Source organism: Dendroctonus ponderosae, unplaced genomic scaffold (genome assembly GCF_020466585.1).
Source record: "Dendroctonus ponderosae isolate FM_Combo_2020 unplaced genomic scaffold, Dpon_F_20191213v2 Dpon_F_20191213_240, whole genome shotgun sequence".
Classification (NCBI taxonomy): Eukaryota; Metazoa; Arthropoda; class Insecta; order Coleoptera; family Curculionidae; genus Dendroctonus; species Dendroctonus ponderosae.
This window is the reverse complement of record NW_026018448.1, coordinates 1-11,846: the sequence shown is the minus strand read 5'-3', so window position 1 is coordinate 11,846 and position 11,846 is coordinate 1. Positions and strand designations below refer to the sequence as shown.

Below are 11,846 nucleotides of genomic sequence, written 5' to 3'. Positions count from 1 at the left end.
TTACAATACATGCTTAGAGGAAACACTGTAATGATGTATTAGTGCATCTAATTCTGCACTTTAAAACAATTTATGATAAGAGCCATTAGCATTAATTGCTAAAGAAGAGTTGCTTATATTGAAGCTGTTCAGCTTTATTGCTCTCCGCTTTATTTCCCTACTTTTGGGGTATTCCGAAGTTTCAACATCGTCTCGAATCGAAGCGACCAATCTTAATTGAGGTTTGTTAATTTCTCAAAACGCTGCGGCACTACGAATTTTGAAGAAAACCAAGAAAAATACTTAATGACTTTCTAAAGTTAACCCTGCATACGTAGTCCAGTGTCGCAGTACGACTTGGTCGGGCGTTTTCGCAGTACAATTCTACTGTAAATAGAATGGAAACACAAATCTAATGGCCTCTGGTTGGTCTGCAGTCAAATGAAACCCACTTGGTCGCTCTGCGCAAATATAAAATCAATTGACATTCGGTTTTGGGTTTTCCCATAAAATCGTACTGCGGTGTAGGATCGTGTGTGGCAGGCTTTAGTGTTTTCAATATATTATAGTTAAAAAAATACCCTCAAAACTTAAATTTTTCATTAATACAATCACCATATAGGAGATAAGTTCCTTGGTTTCACACATTTTGGGTATATTTACTTATTTTCCTTTTCGACTTGCTTGCAATGCAATACTGAATGCAATGGATTGCCAAGTCTTAGATTTTATTTATTTATTAGGTAACGAAATAGAGCGCAGGCGAAAAAAGCTGAATTATATTTTCCTCTAAGTTATAGAACAATACTGATTTTTCTATTTAATAGATTTCGTTATCAGTTAAACATGTTTCAACTTTTCAACAACAAAGAAATACAATAAATAATAGTTTAATGTAAATTAACAAAAATAATAGAAAGTTTTGCACGCATTTAAATTAAGGAGTGTTGATCAACTCTGATTAGTAGGTAATAAAGCATATATATTTTTGTGATAAATTTCGTATAAACTAGTTAAGATGTTTGCACAAACATTTCATTGGAAAATTGGACCGATTACGACACAGCAAATAAGTTATGCCTAATCAGATATGTTTTGGATTGGCTTATAAATAATTGTCGAATTAAATCTTTGTAACAAATTTTCTATCCATTTACCTAAATCAAGAACTAAGCGACAGCACCAGTACCTATTACCTTTAAAGGAAGGAATATCTTTTATCTAAATCGTTTTCCTATTAAAAATCCCAAATTTGTGTCTTCTGGTTACGCTAAGAGAAAACACAAACTCTTATTTTAAAAATTTTATCGTGAAAGTTAATATACGGGTAACACTTTCAAGATTGAGCGCATATTTAAGTAAACGTGCCCTTAATAGGGATGATGCAATATCTTAGTTCAACACTCGACTCAATAGATCAAAATGTTTACATCATCGTGCGAAAATCTGCGTGTAGGTACACATATAACTAATAAAATTGTGAGGGTTCAATTTCGAAAAAATCTTGTTTCCGCATGATTAAATTCACACAAACTGGCACGATAACATTGTATCGTTAGTATACACCTATTAGTTATATATGTATATAATTATTAAACCATTTCGCATTTTAAGTTGATATTTGATCACAAACATTATATAATCATTATGTATCAAACATTGCCAAACATTTGTTTTCTATAATCTATTTTTACATTGATATTTTATATTGAATTAATCAACATTTTATTGTGCTTTTACTGCAACTTGTAAAATCTATGCATACTTGGAAACAGTAAAAGTTAACTTCTTAGAGATAGAAGATAGAGTGTCGCAAGCGAAAATATTGTTTTAACGAGTCTAATGCATATTTTACTGGACTAGTTTTTCAGTTACAATATTTTAATATTACATTATCTACTTTAATCACTTAATTTTGTTGCACATTAATGTATCTCGATACATTTAACTAGGTTTTGTCATCTCAGTCATATGCCTAAGTTTACAAGCACTAGTATAAAACGACTATTGTTGAAGCCTTAAAAAAGTGCATGCTTTTTCTTGTTTTCTCCAAATTTAATTTTGCCAATGCAATGGTAAAATGGATTTGTTATTTGAACACTTAGAAATACTATTTTGATAACAGACAACTTTATCTAATAAAAACAAATTTAACATAATTATATAAGTCCGGAGAGACATTTTTACACAATTTACACTGCTCAATATGAGCAAAATGCTGTAAACGGCTTATCAACGGGTTACTATAAGCAACAGAAATGCGAGAATTATATCAAGTATTTTTACTTAACAGAATGGAAATCAGTTTCCATTAGTCCTGGACGTCCCAGTTAAACATCATTATATTACATGTAAATGCTCTGTCCGAGCAGTTTCATACGAGATTCATGTAATACATATTCCCCACAATTTTTTGAGATTTTGCTTGTAACGTTATGCTCTAAACACACGGCGCTAAGTTAAATTTCAACAGTAAGTGTTTGACTCTAGCATGTCCTCTAGTATTGCTTTTTAACGTATTTTCATTTATACCAAATGTAAATGTACATAGCGTACAAAGTTTCTATTTACGGGTAGTTCTACCTTATGAACAGCCAACCAAAATTAAAATGCAACTGGATCATCCGCATAAAATGTTCTGGACCTCGATCAAACGATAAGTTTTAATTGTTTAGTTAAGTAATATTTTTAGAATTCTTAGATTGTTTAATGCTCTAAGCACCCAAAATGGTTGCTGCTTGCTATTATTAGACTTTGCTCGACATTTTTATGCATGTGTACCCTTATACTATATGCGATTGCAGACCTCAAAGTTCTTGTATGCCTGTATGATCCCGTTATTCAGAAGCTGTAATACAGGGTAAATTAATAAGAAATTTCCTTTTAATTAAAATGTAAAATGTGGGTTTCCATATAATTGAGCTGATATTTAGCATGTTTTTTTTTAGATAATTCATACTAATTTTGCGGTATTGATTCACTGAGGAAATTTATGTCTCGTTCATGTTTATGTGAAAAAAAGTTTTTTGGTCTGTTTTATGCAGCAAAAATCTCTTTCCAGTAAAATGATATTTGTCCTTAACTTCCGTTACAGAAAATTTTCGATCATAAATCACGATTATAAATCTAATATTTTGTGGACTTCAAAGACGAAAACCTTTATTGGGTTTGGGTTGGATATGTACCAAAATTAAGTTTACGAAATCAGTGAAATTTTCATTTTGATATCAGATTTTTCGGAATCGATTTTTTCAACTTTGCCACCTTTACCTAAAGTTGCGAATATAGCTGTTTTGAGATATTAGTGTTTAAATTCTCACTTCTCACTCATTCTCACTCTCAACTCAACATACGTGTGCATGTTGTATGCACACCACAGAGGACCTAGAAAGAGTTGTTGAAATCAATAACAGACAGATGCGGGGCGCGAGTTTTCTAACTTCTCGATCAACTTATTATGTTAACATTATAAAAAAATTAAGCCATGGTCCATATATGGGATAATATGGGTTTCGGTTCATGTATTTTGTAAGAACATTTACATTTGGTATTTTTTTAAATCGATATTTTGTATTAGATCTACCAACTACCATTCCATATCAAGTCTATTTAAAAAAGAATGAGTTTTTGAACCAGCAAAAACCTTGTTTCAAAGTTGTTCATCTTTAATTTTACATTATTTAGATGTTGGATAAGTGCATTTTCGTAATTTTATACATTGAAAGTTTTAAAACAATTTAAACTAAATATACATATGTATATTAGGTTTTGTGAATAGTCAAGTTGATTTGACCCTTTTGTAATTGAACCACTTTTATAAGTGCTGAACATCTCTTTGACTGCATTAAATCCTAAACATGTTTTTGAATAAGTAATGTTGAAGACGTGGCCAATTAATTTTCTATGATAGCCAAGTGCAGTTACGACCTATGCAGACCGTCTAATAAGATTTGCATAGCACAAATATAAATTATTGGATCCTATTTATTATTTTTGTGCAGGACAAATTGTGCTTCGACTTTAAGCACGATCCGGAATTTGATTCACTTTAGACATCGAGTCCGATGTAGAATGAAGTAAAATAAATTTGTAAGAATCCCAGTTACCGACTAATGCGCTTCCTATTAATACAATCTTATCACTTAGTGTAAAACAAAGTAACAATAGGCACTTTTAGTGAAGATCGGTTAGACTTAAGTGCCATAAAACATTTTAACTATATTTACAATTTTACTTTCTACAATTTATATCATACTAGAAACATAATTATCTACAACTAGATATGTATGTATATTTCAGCTAGTTTTTCTCTAATTATTATTCGTATTTCCATACGCATCATTTTCGGGAAGTTTATTTTTACGGCTTATCTAAAGTTTAATTGCTAAATTTTTACTTTTTGAGCCACGATTTTATGTTGTTAGTAATCTTGATACATGCTTGATTTTAATGACGATTCATTTTCTTAATTATATATTTAGACTTAGTTCTAAGAATCAGATATATGTTGTTTTCTGATATGCAATTGGTAAAATTACAAATACAAATCGACTTTCTAATCGTTAAAACGATTGCTAAAAGTTCAGCGATTAAAATTTAGATGTCCAATTAGTAAATATTAACAATATGCTTCCGTTGCTCTTTACCGATACAATGTAGTTTTATCATTAAGAACGCCTACATTCCACTATGACAATCTATCAAGTATCAAAGTAAAAAAAATGTTTAAACTTACTTCGTTTTACGGTATAAAATCTCCCCTATTGAAGGAAAAATAACTAGCTCATTATTGCTATATGGTCGGGGATACGTCTACATGCCACTTTATTTCTACCAAAACGTCTTTGTAGATCTTCTAAAATATCAAAATGCATACATGGCATCGGATAAAAAAGTAAATAAACAAATACTTGGATTAATAATAATCCCGAATAAAAATGTACAGTTTTACTATAAATAACTTGCTGCTGAAAGCTTTGAATACCGATATTGTATAGAATAACCATTCTCAGATTCAGCTCTACTCAATGTTGACCAGTAAGAAGATTATGTGACACATGAGTAACAAGTGCCTTTACAATATTTCACAGTAATTGGTGTTTTTAAAAAGTGACAGAAAAGATGTGAGCCAAGAAACACCTGAATCAGATCAATCAAGATTATGCATTATTTCATTTCTGCACCTACAAATATTGGAGCCTATTCACAGATGGCTTGTACATATGGAATGAACATTTGTGGATAACTCATCAAAATTAGTGATAAAAAGCGGATCACCTACGTGAGTTGTGATGGATAATTCATTCATCAATTTCAATCTAATTAGAAAAAAATGTTCTAGATATCTAGGACTAGAAAATCTAGAATTTCCGAAGTTGTTCCAAAGTCTGTGGAAATAGTATGATGCCCAGAATTAGATCTAGATGATCTCGGTTTTGCAATTTTCATTTGAAATAAGAAGGACTTTATTAAAATCCGTAGTGTGCGTGATACTATTATTTTCCTTAAACTTAAGAAACATTAATTGCGTTTGTGTTGATGCTCGACTTGGCTGTAAAATGATGCAATTGGAGATATAAAATGTCGAAAGTCCTGATTTGGGCGGTTTAAGGTTAACACTTCTATAAAGGGATATAATTTGATGATTGGTCTTGATATAGACCTCGGCCTAGTAATGCAAAAACTAGAAGGTTTTCAAAAAATGGCCGCTAAATCATCAACCATTTAACCAAGGAAGGTGTTTACTCACTTTAAATAATTAATTCAACAACTGTATTGTTTGTTATACGTATTGCGAAAAAATAAAGAACTTCATAATAAACACTGGCGTATATTTTTTTTCTTTAAACACATCGGTACGGACGCCACGAAAAAAAAAACAAGAAAATAAGTTACCTATAAGAAACTTACTACCAAAGTGAAACTGGAACGTCGGAACCTGTTACAGAAAAATAACCGTTTACCGCATCTCTGGTCAGAACTCCAAAAACGTCTGTAAAATGAAGACCTGTTATAGATTCCATATGAATATTGCATCCTGAAAGCCAATTGACAAGGGAAGAAATATTGGGCGATAAAAAACAATTCCTTACATGATGTAACAGAGGAAGAAATGATTAATTCAGTAATGAATGCAGGTTTGAATGAAGGTCCAAATCATAAACTAAGGAACGAACACGAATAAATCATTGTTCCTGAAAAAAAGTAAGACTGATGGCAAAAATATAATTTTTGGATGTTGATAAGAAGATAGACAAAATAGATAAAACTATTTTTCTCACAATTTTGTGATTTTTTTTATTCAAATTAATCGCCCTGGATTAACGAATTTGTATTGTACTGATATTTTATTATTATTTGGATATTTAGTAATTCCAGTTCCTCCTAAGTGTTTCTGCAAACAGAATATATGTTGCTAATTATTAATAACATCCATTTGAATCCGTTTTTTTAAACAAGGTTGAAATCGCTTTCAATCGCTACTCAAGTTAACAATACGTAAATTAACAAAAAAGAAATGTTTTATGGGTAGATTTTGCAGATATTTTAGATGTTTTTGCATGAAACGTGAAGTGCCATCCTGATTGTTAAATCTAAATCGAGTTGCATCTAAATCGCACTGAGATCTAATTCTAGTTCATCAATACAATCCCAACAATGAACATTCAATGGAGGCCTAAAATTAAAATTATCGAATTTACCATTATCTTATGATCTCGAAATGGGAAGACCAGAATGGTAGACCTTATTATGAAAACCATTCTTTCTTATTGCAAGCAATACTTTATTAGATTTTTGTTATTTTTTGTCGACAGCAATCAGTTGTCCTGGATATGTTTGCCTTTGGTATTGATTAAAAAGCTGTCACTTTTTTATTCATCATAGATGGTCATTTATGGATTACCATCAGGCTTTGCTAGTGGATTAAAGTTATCTCCTGTGTCAATAGTAAGGCAGGAATGAATTACAAAATTTCTAATATAAAGTTGTCGTTTCTTAGCTACTGGAAACTAATATATGAACTAATAATATACATAATAGCATTAGAGATAAGTTGAAAACTTTCTTGGTCTGTGAAAAACCAGTTTACCCACTATAATTAGCTACGAATATGTTGTCCAATGTTGAACGATACTGGCCATTAGAACGGACACGCGATGAATTTGTACTCGAACATGAGCGAGACGGCCACAAACGCAACGTAGAGAAGAAACATTGTGAATCCTAGACCCTAGAACATAATATGTATGCATGTATTAAATGATACCAGTAGCAAAAATCTTTATTTGTCACAATAATAGCTTAAAATAAGGAACGGAAATATCTACTATAGTTAATGCACATGGAGAATATGTAATGCACATAATCTATAAATAAATAAAAACTATTTTATTTGTCATAGCCTAATCTATCCATTAGTGTGGTGCTCTAGACAGGTTTCCAAGCCACTATTATTAAAGCCCACTATTGCGATACAAATTGATTTGTAAATGTTTAGTCCTCGTCCTCACGCTTTGGTTTTTTATATTTATAATTTTGTGTACATGTTCTGTAAAATTTAACTTGCTGACAAGCACTGCTGTGTTTGCAGATTTGGAAATGGTTGATTGTATATTGGGTGTGCATAATGGGGTTAAATTTCCAATAGGAATGATATATTTTTTAAATGTTATTGGATCCATATTTGAAATAGTGGAACTCTCATGCGAATACATTTGTCTTCAGTAAATTATGCCATTTCATCATGGTGAATCACACGCTTTTAGAGTGCTTGAAAAGTATCAAAACGTTTTATCAAAATACTCGCTGATTTACTAAAACTTAACGTTCGCTTCGTGAAATTTATGTGCGACATAATAATTCTTCTGGGCTTGCTATTCGTCGAATCGTTGAGAATGATCGTCTTAGCGTGGTTACACATGATTCTTTAAATAAAGCAAATTCTCGTTCTTGGTGTGAAAATAATCCACAAGCGATTCATGAGAAGCATTCGCATCCAGAAAAAGTTGCTTCTTGGTGTGGTTTGGAATATATTTTTTCAAAACGACGCCGGTATTTCGGCTACTGTGAATGGTGATCGCTAGCCATCGATGTAAAAGGACTTTATGACCGCAATTGGAAGAAATTGAATTGGAAAACTTGTGGTTTCAACCCGATAGAGCTGATTCCACTAACACATAATCCGAAGAACAGTTTGGTGAATCAATAATCTCCAGAAATCAACCGTTAATTGGCCTCCAGGAAGTTGCAACTTCCACAAGCTATCTTTTTGTGGAGGTATTTAAAGTTGCTCTATGGGAACAAACCTCGAACTCTTGACGGGGTGAGCTTAAATATTAAACGCTGCATTGCTGAAATTAGAGCCGATTGATTGGAGAATAAATCAGAGAGATAATAAAACAGTCAACGAATTCGCTCCTGTAGTCGAAGCTGAGGTGCAGATTTGAACAATGCGTAATTCAGCTCATACATAGTAACTTGTAGTTCAAAATAAAATAAAATAAATTATCATTTAGTTATCTTAAATATTTTGTGTTTTATTTAATTTTAAAAACAAATACTTATTGGAAATCCCTTTATTATTGGATTGTTGCTGCATTTGGTGTCAGTCCGCGTTTGTAGAACCAGCGAATACTTAAGTGTACTAGATATTTTAATTTAGTGTAATGCATGTGCAAACCATGTGTAATTAGAGGAGTATCGTCTGTACAAGTTTTTTGGCGTGTAATCAGCCTTAGGATACATTTGGAAAAATTATATATTGATGGGAGTTTGGGGATTATTTAGCTGTGTACATAGTATATTATGCAAAAATAGGAATATTTTTCAAAACTCTGCAAACGTACTTTATTCATTCGCCACCTGAACATGGCGATGGACATAATCACGAAGAGCAGCATCATGAACAGAATGGTGATAGAGCAAACCATTCCCGTTGAATTCACTTCCACAGGTTCGCGGTAGATTATGCCAAATAGCAGCCAAGGCACTGGTAACCTGCAATTCAAGATATAATATTATTTTTCATGGTGTTAATCAAAAGCTAGTAGCTATGCCTGAACGTTACTTAGCACAAGAATCTTGAATCGTGTACAATGCAAATCGGTGCACCCTGTATATCGTGAATCTAGTAAATGCTACACCCTGTATATTAGAAAATACAAGGGAGAATTTTGGGATGGTTTGTCGCCCCCGTTTAGAAATAATTCGACAATTAAAACTTCTCTATATTTAAATTCAATAAAATAGCCCTTCATGTGGAAGTAATTCGGTAGTTATAAGTGAAAATTAAAAAAATATGTATTTTTGTAATGATGTTACTTTCGTCCACATTAGAAGCAATTAGCCAAGATTAATTGCAACAACTGGGCAGGTGAGAATGACCACGAAAGGCGAGTTTTATTGGTCTTTACTTCTGCAGTGTTTACCCAAATTAGACCCGCTGGAGGTTTTAGAGTTAATATGTAACGGACCTGCGAACATTTCACCAGTTCAGTTGTCCATTGGGAGACTTGCAAGTTATTAAGTAAGAGGTCGCCTAATTAGGCGACAGGTAGTGATAACATGCTCGTATTGCTCCTTGTGGACTGTATTTGTCATTGGACCACGCAGTTTTATGTAAAACTCCGTTTAACAACTTTAAACTTTCTATACTTTTACACAACTGATTGTCCCTAACGCAGTTACTCCAGAGATGTGAGGAAATTTTCACCACTGCGTTCTTTAAAGAGTGCTTTTGAATGGCTTCTCTTAAAAATTATAAAACTAACCGCAAAGTGTATCTTTACATGTTTTTCTAAAAGTATCTAACTCAATCATGACAGAGTTAATATACATTTTATTAACTATAAATATAAATAGTTAGATGCAATATTTTTCGCATTAGCCACAATTACCCCTCAACGGACTTTTTTGGGCCCTACCAAACCATACATGATTTCTTATGCAAGTATTACAAGTTCTTTAAGTTAAGTAGGTACTTTCTAAATCAGAAAATGCGTTTTAAATTACTTTTCTCATATTTTCAATTATACTTAATATAGAGTGATTGAAAATTTGCTTCATTTTTCTGGAGCCGTTGTGAAGAATGCCGAGCGTTTTAAAAACACGGCCTAAAAACCCAAAAATCCAAAAAAGTAGAAGTCCAAATATTAGTTTAGATTATCTCATTTACGCGTTCGTTTATAAACTGAAATTCAATCTTCGTTAATAAGTGAAAAAAAATTACTAAAACATTTTTTGTATATATTTTTCGTTTCGCTCTCGAAATAAGCGCCAATAATCCCTTGAAAAAAGCGACGCCAATTTTAAATCACCTGCTTCGAAACTTTCTTACATAATGTGTGAAGTTCTGCATACTGTATGCAAAAATAAATAAGACAACGTAGTATTTGCCTTATCTAGTAAAATTGATAAATTCTTTAAAATGTAAAAAATTAGCTCTAGATCGCTTACTTGTTCCACTATTTTATCTGAATTTACGTAAATTTAAGTTAATTCAACAAGTTCCAGTGGTATTTTTGTTGAAATCAAAGAATCCCGGAAGTAATTTCAAATCTGGTAATAAATTAATTTCAATAAATAAAGTAGAATATAACAGGAGAAAAATAGGAGAATTTTCCTCGTTATTTCGTGACTTTAATGATAAAATGAAGACTTATCAGTATTATGGGATAATTTATTTTCATTGGGCAGCTTTTAACTAATAAATAAAAATAAAAACTGTCACGGATCGAAAATGTATCGTCACCTAATGACTGGTTCAAATATGGCAAAAAAGTTATATTGTTAGCTTTTATTTGAAATCAGCCCACAGAAGAAAGAAGAAAATTGCGAAAAATTCCATGTATTATGTATAACATATTAAACACGATTCATTCATGATTTGATCATATTAAACATGATTCGACAGCGATTCATGTTTTCAATAACATTTTGTTAGACATTTTGCCCTGAACTTTCGCCTGATTTTTTAAAATGAAATTTCCTTTTAAACACAACATTTTCATTTTTTATTAGCATGAAAATATAAATAGATATAATTTAAATAATAACATTTGTTGGAAAATTCTGCTTTTTAAAAGAATCACAAGTTTGAGGCGAAATACCCACCAAAACAATTTTAAAACTAGCTTCGTTAAATTTAAATCCTGCAAATTTGACAATTTTGTTCAAAAAGTGTTTGACCCATTCTTATAATTTCATGTTTTGAAATCTCCATCACAAAGCTTCCATACAAAAGTTTCCTCTGACACGTTTTCCAGAAATTATAGGATTAATGATCGTTTCCCGATTACTATCTTTTTATTAACCTGTGGGCGCAATAAGCTATAGATAGGCGCTGAGAAGCTCAATAGGATGTTTATCGGTATATTATCGAGTCGAAAACTTTAGCTAACCTATTTATGGGTGTTGAGAGACCAGGCATTAATCAAGGACTATCAAGTAGGATATCAGGAGCAATTCAGGTTTATGTGCGTCGAAACAATCTAGAAACTCCATTTTCGATTGGAGAATCTCTCGACTATCGACGAACATATAAAAAAGTATCTTTAAAACTGTAGAAATTATGATACGAACATGTTAGATATTGAAAGCAGGCAACAAAATTTCATTTCATTCAGTATCATCTTTTTCTTCTTAGGTGCCGGCACGTCAATTCTTCTAAAAAATGGTGTGTGTCACGGGACGCTCGACAGAAGTGATAACTTCATAAATTAATAATAATAATTTTATTTTATCTTTCTAATATTCTTGTTTAGGCTAATAATTTATAAATAGATCAGGAATAGGTAAAATTTAATTTAATTTCCTTTTGAATGTAAAATATATTTTTTATTTGCAACATTTAACATTCTTTAACGAGA

The 11,846-nt window shown here is 31.7% G+C and overlaps 1 protein-coding gene across 1 annotated transcript; it reads right to left on the bottom strand.

Annotated features, from left to right (window-relative positions):
- Nucleotides 1–566: 566 nt before the first annotated feature.
- On the bottom strand, nucleotides 567–8,976 carry LOC125503698 (sodium/potassium/calcium exchanger Nckx30C-like; the record flags this gene model as incomplete). The annotated part of the gene is given in 2 exon segments (XM_048664428.1): nucleotides 567–7,210; nucleotides 8,826–8,976. Coding segments are annotated over 2 exon segments (241 nt in total), but the record flags the coding sequence as incomplete, so codon positions are not given.
- Nucleotides 8,977–11,846: the final 2,870 nt, after the last annotated feature.